Source organism: Arvicanthis niloticus, chromosome 26 (assembly GCF_011762505.2).
Source record: "Arvicanthis niloticus isolate mArvNil1 chromosome 26, mArvNil1.pat.X, whole genome shotgun sequence".
Lineage (NCBI taxonomy): Eukaryota > Metazoa > Chordata > Mammalia > Rodentia > Muridae > Arvicanthis > Arvicanthis niloticus.
The window spans coordinates 38793653-38820917 of NC_133434.1; the positions used below are offsets into that span (position 1 = coordinate 38793653).

Genomic DNA, 27265 nt, shown 5'->3' on the forward strand with positions numbered 1-27265 from the left:
TCCCATGGGACTGATATCTTCAATATATTGGGTTCTTCTGGGACAAACAGTCTTAACTGTGTTCCTCTCATGCTCACTTCATGGTGCCAAGCCTTAGCTGCACTACATCAAACATTCATGCCTAAAGACCAGTGCCACCTGTGTGAGTCTTACACAGGACTAACTCAAGTTGCACCACAAGGGACAACCTTGGCTACCTCTGGAATACAACTTCTTTCTCCTCTCAGAAAACACTTACCCGAAGTTGCCCCCTCAGTGGTGCTGATTTCTTCTTCATTCCCACTAATTTTTTAACTACAGCTAACCAGCATCAGTTGCCTCAGTTGTCCCTTCTATTCTTGCCTCTAAAGCCAGAGCCATATGGACAAAGCTGTTGAGTTCCTCTGCTTGCTGGGGCTGGAACATGGCCCCATCTCTTACATCATCACCAGCTTTATATTTTTCAATGACTTCACTGCCTAAGCTTGGCTGTCCTTGAACTTGCTCTGTAGGTTAACCTTGAACTCAGATCTGCATGGCTTTGTCTCCTGAATGCTGCATAATACATGTGTAACAGTTTGCCTGTACCTAAGCTTTTCTTTGCCTAAAACATGTTCTGTACCAGGATAACTTGAATCAAAAATCTGCTTGGCACTCATCTCCTGGGATTTAAGGCATGTACCTCCATGCCTGTACTTAAGTATTTTATTTTAGATCTGAAAATGAAAACCCAGAAGAGTAATCACAGTTCATAGATAGTCAATTTCACACATACTGGTGACCCTTGCATCCACATGAAAACAATAACAATGGGATAATAAAGCTTAACATGATAGAGTTCTCCTTCGTAGAACTGCAAATCCGTAACTTTAGATGGATGAAATCTTGCCCTAATATCACCATTCCTTTAATGTTCCGCGCCCCTCCATGTCCCCTTCGCCCGTGAAAGAGACACGTGAGGCGGTGTTCGGGTGGTTACTACAGCGAGGCTTTATTCTTGTATCAGCAGAAATGGAAAGACCCAAAGCCCGGGAAAGGCACTGCTATATGTACCCTAGAGTGGCGTGTTCACTTCTGATTGGCTGTTCACTCATCACCCCATATTACACCCCGGGGATGGGCAGTGACTTTGGCGCACTTTTGCCTTTTGCACCTGCGCAGTTAGTTGTTTACTTGTGGGAGCACAGGATGCCCGCGCCATCTTGTAATGGTGAATGCTGTCACGCTCACTGCGGCTCCTAATACTTTAATACCATTTAATATAATTAATCACAGTATTTAGCTTCATTCAACTTCCTGGTGAGGCTTTTCTCTTTGACATAACATTTTATATTTTTTTCTTTCTAAGATTACTATGCTTGCTCAAAACAATCATCATGAGACTAAACACAGGTCAAAGGCTTTGCTGGCTTTACTGAGACTTCCTTTGTCAATGCAATGAACATCAACCTCTTTACCTTATCTCCAAGGAAACTGTACAGACCAGGGCAAAAGACAGCAACATTCTTTAGCAAAACATCATAAAAACTACATACAAAGTTCAAATCACCCTCATTCCATATGTGTTTCATATTCTTACTTAGTGGAACTTAATGCATGTACAAATCCAAAGTCTAAAAATCCACATTGTTCCATAAAACAAAACAAAAAAACATGATCAGGCCTATCATAGCAATGCTTAAGTCTGGGGTACCAACTTGTGTCTTAGAATCTCCATTGCTAAGAAGAGACATTATAACTAAGGCAACTGTGTTAAAGGCAAATATTGAATTGGGCCTGGCTTACAGTTTGAAATGTTTAGTCCTTTACCATCATGGCAGGAAGAATGTCAGCATGCTGGCATCCATGATGCTGAAAAATGAGCTGAGAGTTCTGCATCTTCAGGAGAAGGCATTCAGGAAGAGACTGTCTTCCAGCCAAGTGGTAGGAGGGTCTATTTTGTACTGGCCTGAGCTCAAAAGATCACCACCTTAGTAATTCAATTCCTTCAAAAAGGCAACATCTACTCCCACAAGACACATCTCTTAATATTGCCATTTTTTAGGGTCAAGAATATTGAAATCACCAGTTTATTTCTACTATAAATTCTTTCATGCTTTTAAAAATGATTAGGATAGCTGGGCAATGTTGGTGCACGCCTTTAGTCCAAGCACATGGGAGGCAGAGGCAGGAGGATTTCTGAGTTCGAGGTCAGCCTGGTCCTTAGAGTAAGTTCCAGGAAAGCCAGGGCTACAGAGAGAAACCCTGCCTCAAAAAACAAAAACAAAACAAAACAAAAGAACGATTATGATATGCAGAGGCTTTAACATGTTGATTATTTCAGATGGTTTCTCTCTCATATGTGTGCATTTCTGTATTCAGAAACCACAGTGACACGTAAACAATTTCCCAACTTCAGTACAATCAAAAGGTTTCTGCTCAGTTTGTGTTCTTTGGAAACTACAGAGATATGCACAGGGTTTACCACATTCATTACATTTGTAAGGTTTCTCTAAAGTGTGTGTTCCTTTAAGTGTTTGGAAAGTACAATGACATGCAAAGGCTTTACCACATTCATTACAATCATAAGGTTTCACTCCTGCACATTTTCTTTTGTGTATTCAGAGATGACGGTGTCCTGGAAAGGCTTTACCTCATTCATGACATTCAGTTTCTCTCCAATATGTGTCCTTTTATGATATTGGAGACCACTGTGACATGAAAAGGCTTTACCACATTGATTACATTGATAAGGTTTCTCTCCAGTATGTGTTCTAATATGATACTGGAGACTACTCTGATGTGGAAAGGCTTTACCACATTGATTACATTGATAAGGTTTCTCTCCAGTATGTGTTCTTTTATGTTTTTGGAGACTACGTTGACATGAAAAGGCTTTACCACATTGATTACATTGATAAGGTTTCTCTCCAGTATGTGTCCTTTTATGAACTTGGAGATGATTGTGATTTGAAAAGGCTTTTCCACATTGGTTACATTCATAAGGTTTCTCTCCAGTATGTATCCTTTTGTGTCTTTGGAGATGACTGCTATTTGAAAATGCTTTACCACATTGATTACATTCATACAGTTTTTCTCCAGTATGTGTCCTTTTATGAATTTGGAGATGAGACTTTCGTGAAAAGGCTTTACCACATTGGTTACATTCATAAGGTTTCTCTCCAGTATGTGTGCTTTTATGATACTGGAGACTACGTTTAAATGAAAAGGCTTTACCACATTGATTACACTCATAAGGTTTCTCTCCAGTATGTGTGGTTTTATGATATTGGAGACTACTGTGACATGAAAAGGCTTTACCACATTGATTACATTCATAAGGTTTCTCTCCAGTATGTGTGGTTTTATGATACCGGAGACCACTGTGACCTGAAAAGGCTTTACCACATTGATTACATTCATAAGGTTTCTCTCCAGTATGTGTCCTTTTATGATACTGGAGACTACCTTGACATGAAAAGGCTTTACCACATTGATTACATTCATAAGGTTTCTCTCCAGTATGTGTGGTTTTATGATATTGGAGACTACTGTGACCTGAAAAGGCTTTACCACATAGATTACATTCATACGGTTTTTCTCCAGTATGAGTCCTTTTATGTCCTTGGAGATGACTGCTATGTGAAAATGCCTTACCACATAGATTACATTCATATGGTTTTACTCCAGTATGTGTCCTTTTATGAATTTGGAGATGAGACTTTCGTGAAAAGGCTTTACCACATTGGTTACATTCATAAGGTTTCTCTCCAGTATGTGTCCTTTTATGATATTGGAGACCACTGCGACATGAAAAGGCTTTACCACATTGATTACATTCATGTGGTTTCTCTCCAGTATGACTTCTTTCATGCCTGCAACAATAATAGGCACATGTAAAAGCTTTACTACATTCATTATCCTGGTCAATCATTTTATCAATATGAATAAATTTTGCAGTTGGTATAATAATAAAGAATGCTCAGATCATAAGGTTTTATACTTCTGATGTTTATGGTTCTACTCGCTGACTGTGGGTTACTTTACCTCTTTGAAAATACCTGTGATGGTAAGAGCATTTACTACATGGCTCACATTTATAGCATCCTTTTTCTATGAGATTTCTATATGATGTATTTCACATGTCTGAAGATATCAGGGTATTAAAACCCTGATTGCTTTCTTAGGTTTTCCTGTAGTGTGCATCACACCACAGCAGCACTGTGAACCAGGACAAACAGAAGAATTTCCAAACTTCTAGTACCCGTAGAGATTTTCTGCAGTGTGAGTTTGGGGATGCCCCCAGTAAAGTCAGAAAACAAATTAATTGTAAACATCTATCACATTCAGAAAATCTACCAAAGGCAGAATACTACATATCTTCACATTTTTCTGGAGTAGAAAGAGATACGTTGCTTCTTTCAACATCCCTATGCTCACAAGGTTTGATCCATTCTGACAATTGATATACCCATTAAAAGAACGAGGATGAATAAAAGGTTTTCATATTAAATTCACAGCATTTGACATTTTGTTCTTTGTAGACATGTGGTATATAGATTAAGCTTTCTCCACAACTTTCTGTACTCTCACTAACTGACCACTCAATAAACCTGAAATGTCACTACAAGAATATGAGTATCACCAAATTTACCATGGACTATTTGCTTATTGGATGGCTTTAGATATATATTTATCACTATTCAATGTGTAACAGCTAAATATTATGAGATTATTCAGATTGGTAGTCCCACAGCAAAGCTCAAATGGAGCTACAAAACAATTAAAGGTATTTCTCAAGGCATTGTTTCCATTTCTTCTTCCTTAGAGGAATCCCTTTCAAACACAAATCAGATATCTGAGATTGAGGAACATGGCTTTGTGAGAATATTACAATCATAGCTATACTTAAAGGACTGATTTTTTTCACACACTTGCTTTTCCCTAGAGCTTCTAGAACACATTAAAATTTCCTAACAGGCATATCTGTATCAGCTTGCACATGAAAACTACCTTTCACGCCTTCTAGAACTTTGAGGTTGTTCTTCAAGATGATGATCTTCCCAACTGTAACCTACAACACAGTACCAGAAAATGAATGATATAATATTGGAAATTAGGTAAAATTCAAGTTACTGTGAATTCTGACAGCACTGAACCTGATTTATTCAGCTCAATCTTCTTTGTTCTCAATTGAAATATCAGAGGATCATCAATAACCAAGAATCACTTGTTCCATTATTTTGAAAAACAAAACAAAACTCACAGTCTTACCTATAACAGTGAGGTTTTGGTAGGTCTCTAGCATCACATGTTTGTAGAGCTTCTTCTGGGAAGGATCCAGCAAATTCCACTCTTCTGCAGTGAAGTTCACATGCACATCATCATAAGTCACTGCATCCTAAAATATTCCATACATGTGTACAACAGAAAGCATCATCGTGACATCACTGTAAATAAATGGATACATTCTAGACCATGTAATAATGTAATTCTGGTGCTTCCCTTACTTATTTCCTGAAACAGAAGTTATAATCTAATCATTCTGTCATTTTTAGAAGGAAATTGAATTATAAGTTTCACCTGTGTTGCTTCTGATCCTTTTGAATATGATATAGCCTTGCAACACAAATGGCAACTGAGAGCGGTATGCAGAGGTTAACAGATCAACTGTACTGAGCAAACATCTGAAAAGCTGTATGAACAATTACTAACTACAAATGTGATGGGAAAACTGTGTGTATTTGCTCATGTCTTTAATCACAGAGGTACAGGCAGGTGTATGTCATTGAGCTGGATGCTGGCATGGTCTATGTGATGTGTTGCAGGACAGCAAAAGTTACATATTAAGACCCTCACTCCCCTGTAAAAATCAACCAAGGAAACAAAAATGACAGAGAAAACTCACAGTTCTTTACTGAAGTTCCTACAAAGAAATATACATTCAATGCAGTTCTATATCCATCTTGCAAAAACATGAAGTGAACCAGTTTAAACAGCAACATTAATAAATTTTACTAGAAGGGAATGCATACTTAAATGGTTAAAAATGGACAGATGAAAATATTAGTAATGTATATTTTGATCAGAAATAAGGAACATAGAGCAGGAAAGAGAGCTCAGGAGTGGAAAGTTCTTGTTGATCTTCCACATAATGATCATCAATTTCTAGTATTTACATGGGGATCAACAACTACCCATTTCTTCAAGATCAAGAGCACTGAGGACATCTTCTGACACCAGTAAAGATGAGGCACACATGATATTCATGTTCATCCACACAGTCACAATACTCTTATTTATTCAAAAATTTCAAAACAAACACAAGAGTAAGACAGAATGACATACACCTGGAATCCAATGAGTGTGAAGCCTCAGGCAGTATTGATATCATGAACATACGCCATTCAGAGAAATATATTTTGCTGAATTTTAAATTTAAAGTTGTGTATGAAGAGGTGCACAGAAGCATGTGCTTATTTTAGAAAAACATGTCAGGTGGCTTTGGTGGTTTCTCTATCTACAATCAGGACAGGAAGTGCTTCACAGAGAAATTTTGTCTTGAAAACAATAAACAAAAGATGTAAAGTTAAAAATATAAAACCACCAGGCTTGAAAATAGCTTAGTATTGAATACCAAATTTTTATACTGTATCTTACTTGATTTAAGGGCTGAGACCAAATGGGGAATGTATGGGAGCATGAGAAGAAAGCTGAAGGATCAGTTTCAACCACAACACAGTAGACACACAGAACAAAATATATCCTGTCTAAAAAAGAAATACCGGGGTAAAGCTGGAGCGGAGAGTGAGGGAATGCCAAGGAAACATTCCCAACTGGAGACCCTCCTTATGAACAAGCACTAATCCATGATATTGTTATGGATAGTCTGTTATGCTCCCACATAGGAGCCTTGCATAATTGTCCATTAAGAGGGTCCACCCAGCAGCTGACTTGAAACAGATGCAGAGAACCACAGTCAAACATTGAAAGGTCCTTGGGGACTGTTATGGAAGAGTTGGGGGAAGGACTGATGGCCCAGAAGAGGATAGGAACTCCACAGGAAGACCAACAGACTCAACTAACCTGGACCCTTGGGGACACTCACAGACTGATCCACAATCAAAATAACACACACACACAGTCTAGACTGAGGCCCCAGGAACATATGTAGCAGATGTGTAGCTCAGTCTTTTTGATGGTCCTCCAACAGCTGTAGCAGGGGCTATTTCTAAAGCTTCTCTCTATCTTTGGAATCTGCTCCCTGAACTAGGCTGCCATGCCTGGCTTCAATGGAAAGGATGGACTTAACCCAACAGAGACTTGATGCACCAGGGGCCCACACATTCTCAAAGGAGAAACAGAGAATATTGGAGAGAGGGATTCTGTGCAGGCGGGGGAGCTAAAGTAGGGACTTCACAAAGTTCATGTCCATTTTATTTATAACAGCTTGAAACTGGAAGAATCCCAGATGTCACTCAACCAAAATATGGATATAGAAAATGTGGTACATTTACAAAAGGAAAAACTATTCAGCTATAAAATACAAGAACATAATGAATTTTGCAGGCAAATGGATACAGCTAGAAACTATTATCCTGAGTGAGGTAACCCAGACCTAAAAGCACATGCATGTATGTACTCACTTCCAAGTGAATAATAATCATAAAATAAAGGAAACCCACACTACACTTCAAAGACCCAAAGAAGCTATAGAAGAAGGAAGGCCCAAGTGAGCAAGGGTGAATCTCACCCAGAGGAGGGAAGAAAAAAGTCATAGGAGGCAGATGAAAGAGAGAGAACTGGATGGAAGAGCAGACAACAAAGGGGAATCGGGGAGAACCAGCAACAGGTGTGGTGAGATAAAAGAGAGGACCAGAGGGGAAAGTGTATCAAAATGTGCAGCTAGCTGGGGGGAAGAGTTACATTTAGGATGTGCCAGAGACCATGAATTGGAGGGTGACAAGGAGTCTATGGGGTTGATCTTAGCTGAGATGCATAGCAGTTAGATATGGACACTGAAGAGGGCATATTTGCAGTCAGAATGGACTCCCAGTGGAGAGTTAAAGACACCAACCAATCCAAAAACCTTTCTACCCAAAATTTGTTCTTGTCCACAAGACTGCAATCTACAACACAGATTCTGTCCAGCAGCAAAATAACCCTTTGATACCATGTTGTTGTTCTAACTGCTGCTCTGCTGCTGTGATTGAATCCTCTAGGCAAAAGCATCTCAGGTAATAAAAGGTTGTTGTACATGGTTCTGTCAGATCAGTCCATTATTTTGGGAGCTTACATTAGAAACTGAAGGCAAAAAGCATGGATAAACACTGTCTCCTGGCTTGCTCACTTGCTAGGTCATTGTCTCATGCTCAGCTAGCTCTCTCATCCAGCCCAGGACCACTTGCTTAGGGATATTGCCGCCCTCAGTGGAAGAGTCTTCCTAATCAACCTTCAACACTATCTCTCACAGACATAGCAACCAGCCATTCTGATGAGGTTACTTCAGATGGCTTAAGCTCTAAAATGTTGAGAACTGAAAACAACTATGACACAGATACAATAATAAATGAGGAAGTTGTAAAAAACCAAAACCAATGATTTAACCATATCGATACAGGAGCTCCTGCCACCCCATGAGAGACTTGGAGTTGTGGCTGAGCGAGGACAAAATAGGGAGGGCACCTGGCTCAGAGCAGGGAAGGATACACTGGAAGGAAGAGATCAGAGGCTGCGCTGACCTGAGAAGAGGGATCTTTAACCCTGGGTTCCCAGGCTAGTGGTACCAAAGAGGAGGCTAAAACAGCTGGAAGGTGGACAGAAAAGCAGATTGTCTCACAGACCTGGAAATGACCACCAACAAAGGACAGGATTTCTGATCCAAGGAAGATATGCTAAATTTGTTGGAATCAATGAAGAATGACTTCCATCTCATGACAGCTCCAAGTTCAAAACTATAGAGTCACATATGAACTGGGCAGAGGGTAGTTCAGGAGGTGGAAAATGAGGTCTTTGTTCTTCCACCCTGTAAAACAACGTAGGCAGAGCCTGAGTTTGCCCTGGATGCTGTCTGGAAGAGCTCTCTGTCATGGAGTAGTCAATGGGTCTAAGTCCTATTGTTAAGAAGGATTTAACTCAATGTGTGGGGCTAGTAACTAAATCAATTAGGATGAAATCTGTCTCATTTCCTCAGTGAGAGAATAACAAAGTTCCACACACAAAATAGACAGCCACAAGAGGGTGGTCAAGGGTACCCAGCAGATTCCTCCCCTTGGACAGAGGAGAAAATGAAGACAGGGTGCCAGCAGCTGTGAGCCCTGTCAGGGTTCCAAGTCTGTTCTAACCTTCCCAGAAATTAAGACCAGAGAAACACCATCCACTATACCATGCTCTGGAACATCTTCGAAGCACTTCAGGGCTATGACTCTCCAGGGTATCCACTGTAGCAGGGTTCCATGTTCAATTTAGTCATCTCCCTCCATATATACTCAAGAAAAACCTAAAAACCAAGGCACACAGACACAAATCTGGCAGAAAAGTCACTGACATAGAAACAATGGTTCATCTTAACAACCAGCCTTTCAATCCTTTAGTTGGGAGTCCTGAGGGTCTTGGGGTTCTAGTCAATGCATTAAGATGTTATGTCCAAGTCACAGAGACCCCAACAACCAACAAGGAGCCTATTATAATGCAAACACATAGAAATCTTTATTATGAGCTCTGTAATAACGATTCTCATCAGTCAGCCTCACGTGAGATCAAATCTGAGAGACCAAGTCTAGAGGTGCTGGGTATTTTTTGAAGTTACAGCAAGATTGGGACATTAACATGCAGGCCAGCAACTTAATATTTTAAAAGCTACATGTCTGGCATAATTTGCAGAAACTACTCAAGGGGGCAAAAATCATTTGACAACCATGATGGGTAGCCTACCTTTTTCTCTGTAAGGTGTATTAGTTATTTATACCTTGCAGTTGTATCTTGACTAGCTGTTGACAAGGGAGGGGTTGTCATAGAATGCTTGCTCAAGTGGACTTTGTGAGCTCTCTAAAACAGAATTGATTGGGCTTTACAAACTCATCTTTGTGCCTGAGGTCCTTATTATTGAAAGATACTCCTGTTCAAGCACAAGACATGCATGGCAGTTGAAAAGGTACTTCGTCGAAAGGCCTACCTCACTGTCTGTTACTGCACTATCTGAAACTGTTTTCCTGAGCAGGTAGCCCACAGCTCTGGAATCTCAAAATATTAGGGTTTCAAAAGTAACTTCAATATTACAGCTTCTTGTTCCAGTATCTGGGATCCACACATGATCATCTGCACTACTCAAAAGAGATTGGGTCACTTCTCCAGCTCTTTCATCTATAGCAGCCTAGGTTCTGCTTGACTTCACTTTATTGCTGCTGCTGTTCTTTCTGCTCATCCCATGGGACTGACATCTTCAATATGCTGGGTTCTTCCCCTGTGACTAAGATTCACTGCTTTCCTGTCATACACTCCCTTCACCATGCCAAGCCTTAGCTGCTCTGCATGAGATTCATTTATGCCTAAAAACCAATACCACCTGAGTGATTCTCACACATGATCAACTCCAGGTGCACAACAAGGTACAGCCTTGGCTATCTCTGGAGCACAGCTTCTTTATCCTCTCAGAAAACACTCACCAGAAGATTGCACCTCAGTGATGCTGCTTTCTTCTTCATCCCCACTAATTTTTTAACTACAGCTAACCAGCACCAATTGTCTCAGTCATTCCTTCTATTCTTTCCTCTAAAGCAAGAGCCACATGGACAAAGCTGCTGAGTTCTTTTGCTTGCTGGAGCTGGAACAGGGCCCCTTCTATTACATCATCACCAGCTTTATATTTTTCAACAACTTCACTGCCTAAGCTCAGTTGTCCTGGATTTTACTCAGTAGATGAACCTAGAACTCAGAGATCTGCATGGCTTCGTCTCTTGAATGCAGAGTAATATTTGTGTATCACTTTGCCTGTATCTAAGTTGTTCTTTACCTAAAACGTGTTCTGTACCAGGAAGACTTGAATCAGAGATCTGCTTGGCGCTCATCTCCTGAGATTTAAGGCATGTACCACTGTGTCTGTACTTAAGCATGTTATTTTAGATCTTAAAATGAAAGCCCAGAATAGTAATCACAGTCCATCAATGGTCAGTTTTACACATACTAGTGACCCTTGTGTCCAATTGGAAATGATGACCAGGTGACAATTGAAAGCTATAAAAATTTATAAAGGGTATGAAAAGTTTTTATGACCCCTAGAGCTGAGCCAAGAATGTAGGTCAGCTGGTTCACTAGCTCCAGGTTTCAGGAACTGGCTGACCACAAAAAAAGCAAAACTAAAAATATAGGTCAGCTGGGTTGTTCCGGGAACTGGCTGACCACAAATTAGATGGTTGAGCAAGATTCAATTCCTGAGAAAAACATATACAAGATATTTCCCACATGACCAACTGAATGAAGGCTGGGAATTTCCACTATTTTTATGATATCCTTCCTTGGTTTCCCCCTAACTCCCCTGGTTTGTGGGTGTTTTTTTTTTTTTTTTTTCCTTTAAATACCCTTCTTTCTCTGGCCTCATGGTCAACACTCCTTGCTCTTTGTCTTGACCTCAGCTGAGTGATTCCAGAACTAAAGCCTCTTGCTGTCTTGCCAGTTACTAGAGACTAGAGTGAGGGTCTCCCCTCTTGGGGGTCTTTCAATAACAATGCCCAACATGATACAGTTCTCCTTGCTGCAAGTCTGGAGCCGTGTCCATAGGTTCGCCAGCCATGGTACCTGGAAGCAGCTCTGGTCATGCCCCTGCCTCAGATTCACAGGCACCGCCACCGCCACTGCCACCCACTCATGGGCAGCCTGGGGTCTCCACTTCCACCAGCCCGCCACAGTACCTGTAAGCTCCGGTCATCTCCCAGATCTGCGGTGGCCCAGCGGCAGGCAATCAGATTGCGTTGTGCGGTCTGTGATGTCAGAAGGAGCCCTCCAATGCCACCAGGACAGAGGTGCTCGTCCCAGACCAAGGCGGTGGTGGTAGTGGTCCCTTGGTGGAGTCTCTCAGGCCCTCAGTGAAGTCTATTGACCCCTGTGAGGATTTCCGAACATCGTGAATGTGCGCCAGGCCACAGCCTTCATGGGAAATGTAGTCTCTGGCCAGCCACCATCTTGCTTTTTTGCGGCATCATGGGATATGTAGTTTAATGGCCGGCCGCCATCTTGGATTGAGTTTTCTGCGCATGCTCAGCAAGTTCTGCGACCGCCATCTTGGCACAAGTCCTTATGGGAAATGTAGTCTCTGGCCGGCAGCTGTCTCTGAGTAGCCCTGGCAGCCCAGGAACTCACTCTGTTTCCCAGGCTGGCTTGAACTCAGAAATGTGCCTGCCTCTGCCTCCCAAGTGCTGGGGTTTAAAGGTGTGCGCCATCAATCATTGATCATTATTGGCTTTGATTAGTATTGATTATTGATTAGCACTGTCTGCTGATTATTCTGTAGTATTGATTGTCATGATTATTGATCACTTTTGGTTATTGACTAGTATTGATTATTGGCCACTGATTAGTATTGATTATTGATCAACATGATTATTGATCATTATTCCACCACTGTCATCCCCCTGCCTCTGCCTCCCGAGTGTTGAGATTAAAAGCATGCGCCACAACTGCCCTGCTATACCTTTCTTCTTAATGTATACTATAAAAGACAAAAGGGTTTGGACAAATGTGCTGCAGAGTCAGAGAAACCACCCGTGTTTCTACAAGAAAGCAACTGGTCCAAATGTTTTGGGCAGATTCAGAATCAGCCAAGACAGTGATGTTACTCAGAGGTCACTGCCTGGTCTAATACATGAGGAGCATCACCAGTGACCTCACAGTTGGTCACATCTGGCTGATGCTTCCCGCGCAGCCCTAGAGAGGACCCAGCACTCCAGTTCCTACTGCTCAGCCGCCTGCCATTACCTATTGTGGGCAGTGATCCTGTGCTCACCATGACTTGATTTTAGAGCTTCCCTGAGGTCTCCACACAGCACTCGACAGCAGAGCTCAGAGCAGGGAACAGATGATCAGTCGACCCTGAACAGCCACCTGGAACTTGCAGAATGGCACCTGGAAGAACCCGCCTTGTTGTCTGATTGGCAGGTCTGCCTGGAAGCCTCGATAGGCCAGTTAGTCTTACCACTCCTCAAGATTAAAGTGTGCTTCTGGACCAGGGTCAGAACTTTTTTAGATCTCAGGAGTGGTTTGCACTCCATTAGCATTTGTTTCTGTCTTCAAAGAGGAATCTCACCCTACCCAGCCCTGGGGGAGGACCCACCATTCCAGCTCTGGCTGCCTGCTCCTTCCCTCTGTGAGCAATGGTCATCCTACACTTCCAGGACCTGACATCAGACCTTGTATGGGCTTTCCTCACAGTACTTGCCTTCTTCCTATAATCAAGTTGAACAGCTTCCATAGCCCATTACTCAATGTGCAGTGGAGGTATCAATCTGACCCACACGTGGAAAGATACCCTGGTTATTTCTTAGCATTCTGTCTAAACTCCACCCCAGTTACCTGGCAACAGCCGGGTAGGACTGACCCACTATAAAGGTGGCTGCTTGCCCCTTCCTCTCTCTTTTAATCTCTTGCTTTTTTGCTCTCTCTTTCTCTTGCCCACTTGGGCTCTTCCCTTCCCACATCTCTCTTCAAATGCTCATGTCTGACTTCTACTTCTCTACTCTCTTCCTCTCTCTGCATTTCTCTGCTTCTACTACCCTCTTAACTCTCCTCCCCATGTCCTGAATAACATATATTCTATACTATACTGTCTTGTGGTAGGTTGCTCCTGGGGAAGAGCTGTCTCAGCATGAGGCACGTTTCCCCCAGGGGAAGAAATATCTCAGCAGAATGCATGAGCCTGCTGAGACATCCCCTTCCCCCACACCTCCCTACACACCCATAGAACATATTCCATCTGTCTTTAAAGAGAGGTAGTGAAAAACCCCCAAAGGGAGATCCCCACTCAAGTCTCAGGACTTCACGCACCCAAGGACTCACCAGAGACTGGCTTGATGTAAACACATGAGGCATTTTAATATCAGAGCTCTGGGTCAGCACTTATCTTACTCAAGAGACAGTGCAGCTGACCCTGAAGCTTCAAGGAATAGGCCTTTTATAAGCAAGGGGTGGGGGAAGTGGGAGATTTTCACATGGGTACACATGATTGGTTGCTTTACATTTTTGAATATCAGCAGGCTGTGCAGGCCAAGCAAGCCCAAAAGGGGGAAGGGTGAAAGAACACCAGATGGCCCATTACTCATTTGGACATATCTCTGTTCTTTTAAGGATGTCTTTGCATACTTTTTATTTTTCATGGCCAGCCAGTTTTTTGGATGATTCAACAGGCCTTTGTCTTGTAACTCCACATCCTCTGTAACTAATTACCTGAGTCCAAACCTGCTGACAAGCATTTTTAAATATTTAGGTTAGGGAAAAGGAATCATAGGGCCCTGCTATTCTTACTAATTTAGGCCTATTTCAAAATTTTCTTTCAGTAGCTATGGAGAGGATACCTGGCTGTCACCAGATAACTGTGAGGTAGAGTTTTAGACAGAATGCTAACACCATTAACATTAAAGAAGGGTTTTAGAAAACAAGCTTTATACTGGGCTCAGGGAAACTACAGCTCCCTTTCACCAGATGATAGGTATCAATCAACCCTGGAGAAAATCCAGAATCATAAGGGAAACAGTTGAGCACTATTGTTAGCCAGCACATCTTCATCAATGGCAAAGTGAAGAAAAAACATAGTTGGATTAGTACAGGTTCTGTAGATAAACATATCTCAAATCATAGAAAGAATGAATCTTTGTATACAGAAAGGCTATTTAATAGAATGTCCTGATAAAGGCTGTTAGACAAAGTAAATTAAAAAATTTTATTTTCACAGGAAGGGTGATATGTAGGAGGAGCTAAGGCAGAAGGAGTGCTGAGAGGAAGAGATGCAGTAAGGAGAGGAGAAGAAGAAGGAGAGGAGAAGCTACGTGATGAGAGAGAGAGAGAGAGAGAGAGAGAGAGAGAGAGAGAGAGAGAGAGACATGGAAGCAGATGTTCATGTGTCTCCAACAGTCAAAGATAGTTGATGAATCTAGGTTGGGTATTGGGTTACACTTCTGATTGAGCATTGCCAAACTTATAAAAACCTTTGATTAACATTTTAAAAAATTGTATAAAAGCAAAAAGGGAAAGGGGGCATCGGATAGGGGTTTTCTAGGGAGTGGAAATGGGGAAAGGGGATGGCATCTGAAATGTAAATAAAATATCTAATAAAAATGCTGCATGATATTACAGCTGATATTCAGTGTATATCAGGATTCTGAAGAGATAAGTACTTACTAATGCCAGTTTTAAACACAAATAAACAAACAAATCACCATTGTTTTGTAAAAAAGTAGGGCAAGTACAAAATACAAAACACCACCCTGTTCAATGTCCTTCATATATGTAGGTTGTCAAAAGAATTTGTAGCCCAGATTAAAGGTGGATCTGAACATCTCAAAAGATCAAGATTAATAAAGGGTTTCTCACTTCAAAAGTTGTAATTGAGAAATATGTCCCACACCAAGCAGGATTTGAGTTAGGGTTAGGGGATTAGACAGTCATGGTTAGGATTAGGATTATGGTTTTTAGAATTAGGTTTAGGAGGTTAGGAAATTAAGAGGTGAGGTTTAGGATAGGGTTAGGCTCAGGGTTAAAGTTAAGGTGGCTACCATTATTCTTGATGGTCCCACTGAATCAATATTATCCCTATTACACAAAAAAAGAAATATCAGGCCTAAAAGATATTCATTTTATATCTTAATGGTTTGTTTTGTTCTTATTCTGATAGCTTCTCTCTTACTTATAGAAAGGCTTCTCAAAGCAACCTAAAAGTTTTTTCCAGCCATTTGCCTCCAAAACTAGCATACTAAGAAATGAAGCAAAAACTTTGATATTCACAGAACTCTACAGATAATCAAAGGATAAGTTGCTAAGAGCCAGACTGACTGCTGCCAGCAAAGAACATTTATTCTACCCTATTCTGGGTCTCACCATCAGCTATTTCTGCAGTTAATTTTCATCTGAGATAAAATGCCCTCAGTATTCTTCTGCTCTAGACATGTCCGGTTTACTTTCTTCCCAACCTAAAAATACACTTACTAAAGATTTCTCTTTTTTTATTTTTTCGATACAGGGTTTCTCTGTGTAGTCCTGGCTGTCCTGGAACTCACTCTGGAGACCACACTGGCCTGGAACTCAGAAATCCATCTGCCTCTGCCTCTGCCTCTGCCTCCCAAGTGCTGGGATTAAAGGCATGTGACACCAGTGCCCGGCTTACTAAAGTTTTCTATGTGAAGTTTTCTCTTCACAATGAAAATTCTGAAACAAAAATCTCAGACAAGCAATAGACACAAAATCATGGCTTATTAAAAATTGACGTTTTATTAATTACATGTAGAATATACTCAGGAGACATGGTTTGTTATTCACATCATGTACTTAATAGCAAATGGATTACAAGTAAATTAAACTTGTTAACTTGACTCTAGTTCATTTTGTTCCTAATGAAAATAAACTTAATAATTGATATGAAAAGACAAAAATATATTCATCCAATATATCCATACAGGTACAGTAAGTATACAGTGATAATATGGGTCTGCATCTTCCCTTGGAATAGGTAACATGAGGATGTATAATTAAATTTCAACATCTACTTTAAAAAATATGACACATGTAAACATACAGTTCTGGGTACAGTGATATCTCTTTGAACCCTATCCTATTTCTAGTACACAACGTGGTCTCTATCCCTTAAGATTCTAAGTTACTTTCAAAGATTTTACTACTCCTAGACCAGAAGATGTTATTAATACTGGACATTGTCCTCACTCATGTAAGAACAGCATATCTACATTTTAAATTATGATATACACATATTTTAAATTTTATAGAGGCATAAACATGTTAATAATTTAAAATATATTTATATTAGCAAAACCTCTTTAAAAACAGATAAATACACAAAGATAGGAAGATCCAGCACAGGGCTCATCTTATCTTCTAAATTAAACCACAGCCATTTTCATATCTTTAGCTCTGTTGAATTAAAATAATCACAGCAGGGCTTTTTAAACATTGTTAAACCTCTGAGAAAGAGAGAGAGAGAGAGAGAGAGAGAGACAGAGAGAGAGAGAGAGAGAACGAACATGGTTGGTCAGTATTTGTACATTATGAAAGTGGAATAACTATTTAGGTAATTTGTCTCCTGACATACTAAGTAGAATATCTTTGATGTGACTGATTCTTTCTTCCAGTGCTTTATTCTTGTGAAGATCTCTAGAAAGAATCTAATTTCTGAGCCTGATACTGGATCAGTGAGTCAGTGTGTGGGACAAGAAACTGTAAGGGTCTCCAGACTGGTGCTGTAAAATCAAGGATTAAAAGAATCTCCTGTCACTTGATCTTCATGTGAGTAGGGGTGCCAGGTCTTGGCCTAGAGAAGCTAAGATATTTGGTTTTTCCATTCCTCACTTAATCTTGAATCTCTCGATCTGAGGTCCTCATATAATTGTATTATTTGTGTTATAACTGTTATACTTTTGCTATTGACATTCTTTTCCAATAGCTGTAACAGCCCAGCATCAAAGCATCACCTGAACAAAAGGTTAAGGGAAGGTGGCCAATTTGAATTTGTATGTGAGCTGATATGGTTGTGAGGCCCAAACTGCTCTAAAAGTATTCAGTACTTGTCTGGTATATTAGTCAGAGTTCTATAGACTACCTTCAAAGAAGACTTATTACCATTTCTCTGTAAAGTGTTTTCCAAAATAGAAACAGAAGGAACACTACCCAATTCATTCTATGAAACCACAATTACACTTATACCTAAATCACACAAAGACCCAACTAAGAAAAAGAACTCCAGACCAATCTCTCTTATGAATATCAATGCAAAAAATACTCAATAAAATTCTTGCAAACTGAATCCAAGAACACATAAGAAAATTATCCATCATGATCGAGTAGACTTTATCCCAAAACTGCAGGGATGGTTCAATATACAGAAATTCATCAATGTAATTCACTATATAAACAAACTAAAAAAAACCCCACATGATCATATCACTAGATGCTAGGAAAACATTTCACAAAATTCAACACCCCTTCATGATAAAAGACATAGAAAGAACAGGAATGCAAGCCCCTTACCTAAACATAGTAAAAGCAATATACAGCAAACCAGTAGCCAGCATCAAATTAAATGGAGAGAAACTTGAAGCAATCTCACTAAAATCAGGGACCAGAAAAGGCTGTCCACTCTCTCCCTACCTGTTCAATATAGTACTGGAAGTCCTAGTTAGAGCAATTAGGCAACAAAAGGAGGTCAAAGGAATACAAATTGGAAAGGAAGAAGTCACAATTTCACCATTTGCAGATGATAAGATTGTATACTTAAGTGACCCCAAAATTTTCAACAGAAAGCTCCCAAACCTGCTAAACAACTTTAGCAAAGTGGCTGGATATAAAATTAATTCAAACAAATCAGTAGCCTTCCTCAGTTCAAAAACAGGATGAGAAAGAAATTAGGGAAATGACTCCCTTCACAATAGTCACAAATAATATAAAATACCTTGGTATGAATCTAACAAGCAAGTAAAAGATCTGTATGACAAGAACCTGAAGTCCCTGAAAAAAGTAATCAAAGCAGGTCTCAGAAGATGGAAAGATCTCTCATGGAAGGATTAATATAGTAAAAATGGCTATCTTGCCAACAGCAATCTACAGATTTAATGCATCCCCATCAAAATTTCCACTCAATTCTTTAGAGAGATAGAAAGAGCAATTCTCATATTCATTTGGAATAACAAAAATCCCAGTATAGTGAAAACTATCCTCAACAATAAAAGAACTTCTAAGGAAGCACCATCCCTGACTTCAAGCTGTACTGCAAAGCAATGGTAATAAAAAACTGCATGGTATTGGTTCAGAAACAGGCTGAAGGATCAGTGGAATAGAATTGAAGGCCCAGAAATGAACCCACACACCTATGGTCACTTGATCTTTGACAAAGGAGCTAAAACCATCCAGTGGAAAAAAGACAGCAGTGTCAACAAATGGTGCTGGTTCAACTGGAGGATAGCATGTAGAAATACACAAATTGATCCATACTTATCTACTTGTAAGAAGTTCAAGTCCAAGTGGATCAAGGATCTCCACATAAAACCAGATACCCTGAATCTAATAAAAGAGAAAATGAAAAAAACCTCAAACACATGGGCACAGGGGAAAAGTTCCTGAACAGAACATCAATGGCTTATGCTCTAAGATCAAGAATTGGCAAATGGGACATCATAAAACTTCAAAGCTTCTGTAAACCAAAGGAACTGTCAATAGGACAAAGCAGCAACCAACAGATTGGGAAACAATCTTTATTAATCCTACAACTGATAAGCAGATAATATACAAATTATATAAAGAACTGAATAAATTAGACTCTAGACAATGAAATAACCCTATTAAAAATGGGGTACAGAGCTGAACAAAGAATTCTCAACTGAGGAAACTCAAATGGCCAAGAAACACCTAAAGAAGTGTTCAACATTTTTAGTCAATAGGGAAATGCAAATCAAAACAACCCTGAGATTCGATATTATATATTTCCAATTTTGAATTTTTAAGGACCAGAGATTATTGTGTAGTTGTTACCATTCTTCCTCATTTTCTTATTCATGACTCAGAGTCTTTTCTTAATATTCTAGATCAAGGTCCTTCTCTTAGGATCAAACGAGAGCCTCTGACAGCTCTTACGTTGTCTGTCATATTAGGAATCAGTGCTGTTGGCGCAGGAACGGACATTGCTTCTCTAGTTACCTCCAATAATCATTATGCCCATCTTCAGTCTCTCATTGATAAAGATTTAAATAATTTGAGAGAAGGAATACAAGACCTTAAGGACTCTGTGGCTTCTCTTTCTGAGGTGGTGTTACAGAACAGGAGAGGACTTGACCTTGTCTTCCTTAGGGAAGGGGGTCTCTGCGTAGCCCTCAGAGAAGAATGTTGCTTTTACTCTGATAAGACAGGCCTTGTCCAAAATAGCCTGGACAAGGTCAAAAAGAGTTTAGAGGAAAGAAAAAGAGCCAGAGAACAAAAAGAGTCATGGTATCAAAATTGGTTCTCTACTTCACCTTGGCTTACTACCCTATTGCCTAGTTTATTAGGACCTTTTGTTGGTATTTTATTGCTTTTGTCTTTTGGCCCTTGGGCTTTTAACCATCTCACAAGTTTTGTTAAGAACCAGATTGATGCTGCCATCAAGAAGGCGGTTGAAGTTCATTACCATCAACTGAAGACTGAGGGAGATCCAGAAGTGACTCTGCCAGAGACAAGCGCAGCTGCCAGCCCTCCTGCCTCCCCCTATGGCCTACCCCTAGACTTCCACACCCTCAAGAAAAGTTCCTGGCATGCCTGGCTCTGCCCTCATTTCTCTCGCTAGGGAGCCTGGCCTCTTGATCATCCCGACAAAAATTGGCTTTTTTCTAAATTAAGGCCTGCCTTTGATGTGGTCCTCTAATATCGGGGAGTCTTCCATTATGACAATATTACACCCCAAATGACAAATGGCTGATAACCTAGACATTCACACAGGGATTAGGATGGCTATGAGTTAGCCCAATGATGGGATTATTGTAGGTCCACTTCCCAGGGGCCCACCCAATGCAGCCGGAAAGGAGTGCGTGGTGCTGGGAGTGGGTGCAGCCTACATAGCCTAAGACAGGGTCCTCAACCTCCTTTCACCCACCTCGGGGTCCTTTGATGTTGCCCATTGTCGATAGCCTAAAGCCTTCGACCATCAACGTGACTCGTCTCACATTAATGTCTTGGGGTTATAAACTCGTCCAAGACCCCCCCACAATTTGACCTCCAAATTCTAAACTAATGCAGTTGGGATTGATCACAGGATGCCCTCTCCATCTAAACAGAGAAGGGGGAGATGTCAGAAGCCAGGACCCTTGCCTCTTACCCTCACCCCCTACTTCTCCCCACCTGCACAATGTCTCTTGCAGCTTCATCTCCCTAGCAACCACAAGGTTACAAAGATAGTTACAAATAGATTTTTAGATGTAAAGCAGTGTACCGTATCTTTTGAAGTAGGCAGTTGGACTGCCATTGTTTCAGGGCACAGGCCAAAAAGATTCTGTACTTTCCCATCACCTGGATCCCTCTTACCCCTCCGTTTGAAAAACGTATTATAAATAAGCACTTGGTGCCCAAATATATGACTCTTGACAAGCATTTGCTTCCTTGAGTCCATTCTCTCTCTCGCCCGTTCTTCCAGGTTGCAATCCTCCTCGTCCCTCACAAATAACCTAGGGCCCGCAGGTCAGGACATAAAGGCAGACCTATAAGAATTACACCAGATTTCTCATTAGAGACTATAAAAACCAGAAGATCCTAGAATGATATCATACAGGCCCTAAGAGAACACAAATGCCAGCCCAGACTACTATACCCAGCAAAACTCTCAATCAATATTTATGGAGAAACCAAAATATTCCATTATAAATCCAAATTTACACAATATCTTACCACAACTCCAGCACTTCAAAGGATAATTGGTGGAAAACTCCAAAACAAGAAGGGAAACTACAACCTAGAAAAAGCAAGAAAGTAATCTTCCAACAACCCTAAAAAAAGGTAGCTATACAAACATAACACCACCACCAATAACAAAAATAACAGGAAACAACATTCATTTTTCCTTAATATCTCTTAATATCAATGGACTCAATTCTCCAATAAAAAGACATAAACTATCAGATTGGATACATAAACAGGACCCAACATTTTGCTGCATACAGGAAACACACCTTTGTGAAAAAGACAGACACTACCTCAGAGTAAAAGGTTGGAAAACAATCTTCCAAGCAAATGGCCCCAAGAAACAAGCTGGAGTAGCAATTCTAGTATCAAATAAAATAGTTTTTCAACCAAAAGTAATCAAAAAAGATAAAGCAGGACACTTCATGTTCATCAAAGGAAAAATGTACCAAGAGGAACTTGCAATTCTGAACATCTATGCTCCAAATGCAAGGGCACCCATATACATAAAAGAAACTTTACTAAAGCTTAAAGCATACATTGTACCTCACACAATAATAGTGGGAGATTTGAACACCCCACTCTCAGCTATGGACAGATCGTGGAAATAGAAACTAAACGAAGACACAATGAAACTAACAGAAGTTATGAACCCATTGGACTTAACTGACATCTATAGAACATTTCATCCTAAAACTAAAGAATATACCTTTTTCTCAGCACCTCATGGTACCTTCTCCAAAAGAAGATTGGAGTAATCTTCTTTTCTTTTTCTCACAAAAAGATTGAAATAATCCCTTTTGCCCTATCAGACCACCATGGACTAAGACTCCTCTTTAACATGGACAAGAACAACGGAAAGCCCAAGTACACGTGGAAACTGAACAATGCTCTACTCAATGATAACTTGGTCAAGGAAGAAATAAAGAAATTAAAGACTTTTTAGATTTAAATGAAAATGAGGACACATCATATCAAAACTTGTGGGACTCATTGAAAGCAGTACTAAGAGGAAAAATCATAGCTCTAGGTGCCTACAAAAAGATTAATAACTTGACAGCACATCTGAAAGCATTAGAACAAAAAGAAGCTAATATACCCAAGAGGAGTAGATGGCAGGAAATAATCAAACTCAGGGCTGAAATCAACCAACTTGAAACAAAAAGAACTATACAAAATATCAACAAAACCAGGAGCTGGTTCTTTGAGAAAATCAACAAGATAGACAAACCCTTAGCCAGACTAACCAAAGGGCGCAGAGACAGTACTCAAATTAATAAAATCAGAACTGAAAAGGGAGGGGTGGGGGGTAGGTGAGGGCACTGCCTCATAGAAGCATAAGGGGGGGAAGGGATAGGAGGTTTCTGGGTGGTGGGAGGAAGTGGGGTAAGGGGGTAAAATCTGAAAGGTAAATATAATACCCAATTTTAAAAAAGAGATGAAAAAAGGGGGAAAAGGAGAAAAAAGAGAAAAAAGAAAGAAAAAAAAGAAAAATGGGAGATATAATGACACAAAGGGAAGGATTTAGAAATTTAGGAGGCAATTTATGTTAATGGAAACAGCATCATAGAAACTGCAAAATCATACCCTCATAGAAGCACAAGAAGGGGGATGGGATAAGGGGTTCCTGGGTGGTGGGGGGAATGGGATAAGGGGATAAAATTTGAAATGTAAATATTACAACCAATTTTAAAAAGGGACAAAAAAAGCTGTTAGAACCAACATCTTAAAAAATGTCAGCCCTCTAGGAAAAAATTTTTCTTGATACTAAAACTTGTTCTGAGAATTGTATATTGCAGAAATACACAGCCTTGGTGTATCTACTCATCAAGCATACTGAGCAGACCTGCCCAAACCTCCGATGTCCTGAAATTCCATCCAAATGCAGTGAAGATATAGCATCAGAGACTTATCAATTTACTTTTTCCCCCACCCCTCTTCTAATATCTCAACGACCTTAATTAGCTTGAAGAAGTTAAAGAAGAGTCAGCACCCCTATTCCCTGAGCTTGGGAACTAAGGTGGTTAATATTGGTCTGTGTTTCTAGGGAAAAGTAGTGGTTTTGTTGGAACAGGGAGGATTAGCTAGGACTTATTGCATAGCCATAACCTATTGGTAGAAATCTGTATAATTAATATCAAGATAAAGTTTTAATTTCTTAAATGGTACAAAATTTACTTTGATTTCAAATTTAAGGATTTCATTGGCATGAGCTTCTTATTGATATAAAAGTGAGATGAATATTGATACTCTCATGGGCATTGTGCCTGTACAACACATTTAGGAATACAAGGCTTAGACCAGTCCGTCTTTAACTTTTATAACTGATTTGGGACTGTTAGCCTATGAGTTAAGGGCCTATGGCAAATTCATGGCTTTGAGTTTATTGTTAGGGTGTTTTCCATATTTTATTTAGAGATAGCTGAGAGGAGTTGACAGACAACAGTCCAGGTTACCTTACATGAATAGTTGTTTTTCAAAATGTCAGAAGTCCATAGAATTGACGTTACAAATATTTCTATATTAATGTTCATTTTGATTAGAGACCTGTCTGCTCCTGACAGCTTCCTGTCATGGATTCTAAGAAGAAATTGAGCATCCTTGGAGTTACTCCAGTTGTGCGATGACAGCCACTAGGCAAGAATTGCCTCTTTACATCTACAGACAAATTACTGTCCAGAAAAGGACACACATGCAGAATAGTCGACTGATTATATCTGCCTAGACAGAGTAATCAGCCCTTAATAATTCTGCATCACTAATGTCTGTCAGATGATTCTGGGCCAGAAGGCTGAAGATTTGATGCTCCAATGTTTGGTAGTATAGGGGCTTTACAGGTGTTCAGCGGTCTCTATAAAATTGGCTAAGTTTTAGAAGGTATGCTTTGTGCTTCCCATAATTTCAGTTAACTCAGTCATTCTGGATTTCTGACCGGGTTGAAGACCTATAGTCTCATAGCCAATCCTGGCTACTTATTTTGAGAGAAAAGGTCTGAGTGGATGTTTTTTAGCTGGCATTCATTCTAAAGCCAAGAAAAAACCAGGTTCAAAACTAAGTGTTTTAGTTAGGAGAGATGACAGAGGTTCTGGTTAGTCAACAAAATGATGGAGTGGGTATTAGGACTATCCTATACCTCACTGGTACAATTAGGAATAATTATGCTCTAATTGCATTTTGAGGGAAAATTTATTTTAACAGGAAGGGTGAAGCTAGGTGATGAGAGAGAGAAGGAAAGAGAAAGAGGGTGGCATGGAGGCAGATGTTCACACGTCTCCACTAGTCAAAGATAGTTTATATATCTAGATTGGGTATTGGGTTACACTTTTGATTGAGCATTACCAGGCTTATATAGCCCTTGATTAACATTTTAAAAAATGTATAAAAGCAAAAAGGAAAAGGGGGCATGGGATAGGGGTTTTCTAGGGAGGGGAAAGGGGATGGCATCTGAACTGTAAATAAAATACAAAAATAAATAAATAAATAAAAATAAATAAATAAATAAATAAATAAATAAATAAATAAAAGAAATGTTCATGGAGATCAGCTAAAGCTTGGTACTGTGAAATGCCAGGGAAGGCCAATGGTGAAGATGCAGTCTCAGTTGTAGTTGATGGCTAAGGTATAAAGGAGTCATGTAAAGAAGGTGAGCTTTGTCACCATGAAGAGAGCCTGTGAGAGGCTATTGGTGAACCCTAGTTGCATCAGAAGTCCCCATAGTGTTGGAGATGCCAGTATCATGGAATGTCTACCAAGAACAGCAGCAGTGGAGTGGAGTCTACCAGAGATTATAGTGCTACAGAAGGTGTGGCTGGAGAAGTGACACACATCCTTCAGAAGAGCCCAGAAGATCATGTGTGAATTTTAGACATTGAAACTAGAAGCTGTAAAGTTGAAGTTTACTTGGAGATCCCAAGATTTTAAAAATGCCGGATTCTGTGGAATTAGAACTTGAAGCCTAATGTGTAGTAATCTTAGTTTATAGAACTGTAATATGGTTCATGTGTGATATTCAGAGATAAAACAGCCCTTTACACATTCTCACAAATATAAAAATTATAATATAAGAGTGATAGATTTGGGAAAATTCTTAAGGTTTATTCATCTCCAAATATTGCTAATTTCTTAAGCTTATTTCAGAAAAGTTAGCATTTGCCTGTCTCCTAGTGTGAAGTTTACTGCAATTGGAGAGAAAATTTCATCTTTCAAACACCTTCCTCAATCATCCCTATGCTTTCTTGTAGAATACCAGAAAGAAGATCCGAGTTTTTGGGGGGTAATTTTTTTGCTACTGATGAGATCAACAGGAATCCTTATCTTTTACCCAACATGTCTTTGATATTCTCTCTCATTACTGACATGTGTGAAGATACATTGGGATTTCTGGAAAAAATATATTCACCACAAAATAATTCTTGGCATTTTATTAATTATGACTGTGGAATACAGACAAGCTGTGATGTAGAACTTACAGGACCATTATGGACAACATCCTTAAAACTGGCAATTAATTCTAAGAACCCAAAGGTGAGAATGTGTGAAACTGAATGAATTAACAACTTTTTATTCTATTCATAGGTGCCTAGGGAAAAAACTTGCTTGGCATAGGTTTGTGTATGTACAATTTTTTATATATTATCCATTTATTATAAAGGATTAAATAATCAGATCTTTGATGCATTGAGTAAACAGTTAAATATGTTTTCTACAACATGTGACTTCTCAGGAATAGTCTAGATTCTAATAGGAATAATATATGATATTTATAGTACAATCTTACTATCCTCGATGGGAGTTCTGAAATCTGAATAACGTTGCTTGTATATAAGTCCAAACTTTCTAACAGTCATATTCCTTACAGGATGTTTTATCATCTATCTATGTCCTCTAGGTTTTCTTTGGACCATTTAATCCTAACCTGAGTGACCATGGCCAGTTTTCCTATGTCTATCAGGTAGTTACCAAGGACACGTGTTTGTCTCATGCTATGGCATCCTTGATGGTTCATTTTAGATAGACTTGGATAGGACTTGTCATCTCAGATGATAGCCAGGGAATTTAGTTTCTCTCAGACTTGAGAGAAGAAATGCAGAAGCACAGGATCTGTTTAGCTTTTGTGAATATGATCCCAGAAAACATGCAGATATACATGACAAGGGCTAAGATATATGATAAACAAATTATAGCATCATCTGCCAAGGTTGTTATCATTTATGGTGAAATGAACTCTACCTTAGAAGTCAGCTTTGGAAGATGGGCATATTTAGGTGCTCATAGAATCTGGATCACAACCTCACAATGGGACATCATCACAAATAAAAAAGGTTTCAGCCTTGATGTCAGTTTTGCACAGCACAACAGTGATATTGTTAAGTTTAGCAATTTTGTACAAACAATGAACACTTTCAAATATCCAATAGACATTTCTCTGACTATGCTGGAATGAAATTATTTTAATTATTCAATCTCTAAGAACAGCAATAGCAAAATGGATCATTTTATATTCAACAACACAGTGGAATGGTTAGCACTGCACAAATTTGACATGGCCCTGAGTGAAGAAGGTTACAATTTGTATAATGCTGTGTATGCTGCAGCCCACACCTACCATGAACTCATTCTTCAACAAGTAGAGTCTCAGCAAATGGCAGAACCCAAAGTAGAATTCATTGACTGTTAA

General features: G+C 39.7%; 1 protein-coding gene and 1 pseudogene across 1 annotated transcript; one reads left to right on the plus strand and one right to left on the minus strand.

The window, feature by feature from the left end:
• Positions 1-945: 945 nt before the first annotated feature.
• On the minus strand, positions 946-12116 carry LOC143439445 (uncharacterized). The gene is made up of 5 exons (XM_076925866.1): positions 11865-12116; positions 9344-9457; positions 5233-5359; positions 4972-5032; positions 946-3833 (listed from the first exon to the last, which is right to left on the minus strand). The coding sequence occupies exons 2-5, from the start codon at positions 9356-9358 to the stop codon at positions 2552-2554; spliced, it is 1485 nt and encodes a 494-aa protein (XP_076781981.1). The 5' UTR covers positions 9359-9457; positions 11865-12116; the 3' UTR covers positions 946-2551.
• LOC143438909 (vomeronasal type-2 receptor 116-like) lies at positions 11770-27265 on the plus strand (annotated as a pseudogene).

Bases quoted from the DNA above. Each gene is read 5' to 3' on its own strand.
- LOC143439445 (XM_076925866.1), bottom strand. The intron at 5,033-5,232 runs GTAAGACTGTGA...ACTGTGTTGTAG, and splicing joins CCAAAACCTCACTGTTATAG to GTTACAGTTGGGAAGATCAT. The intron at 3,834-4,971 runs GTAGTTTTCATG...TTATTGTTGCAG, and splicing joins AGTTCTAGAAGGCGTGAAAG to GCATGAAAGAAGTCATACTG.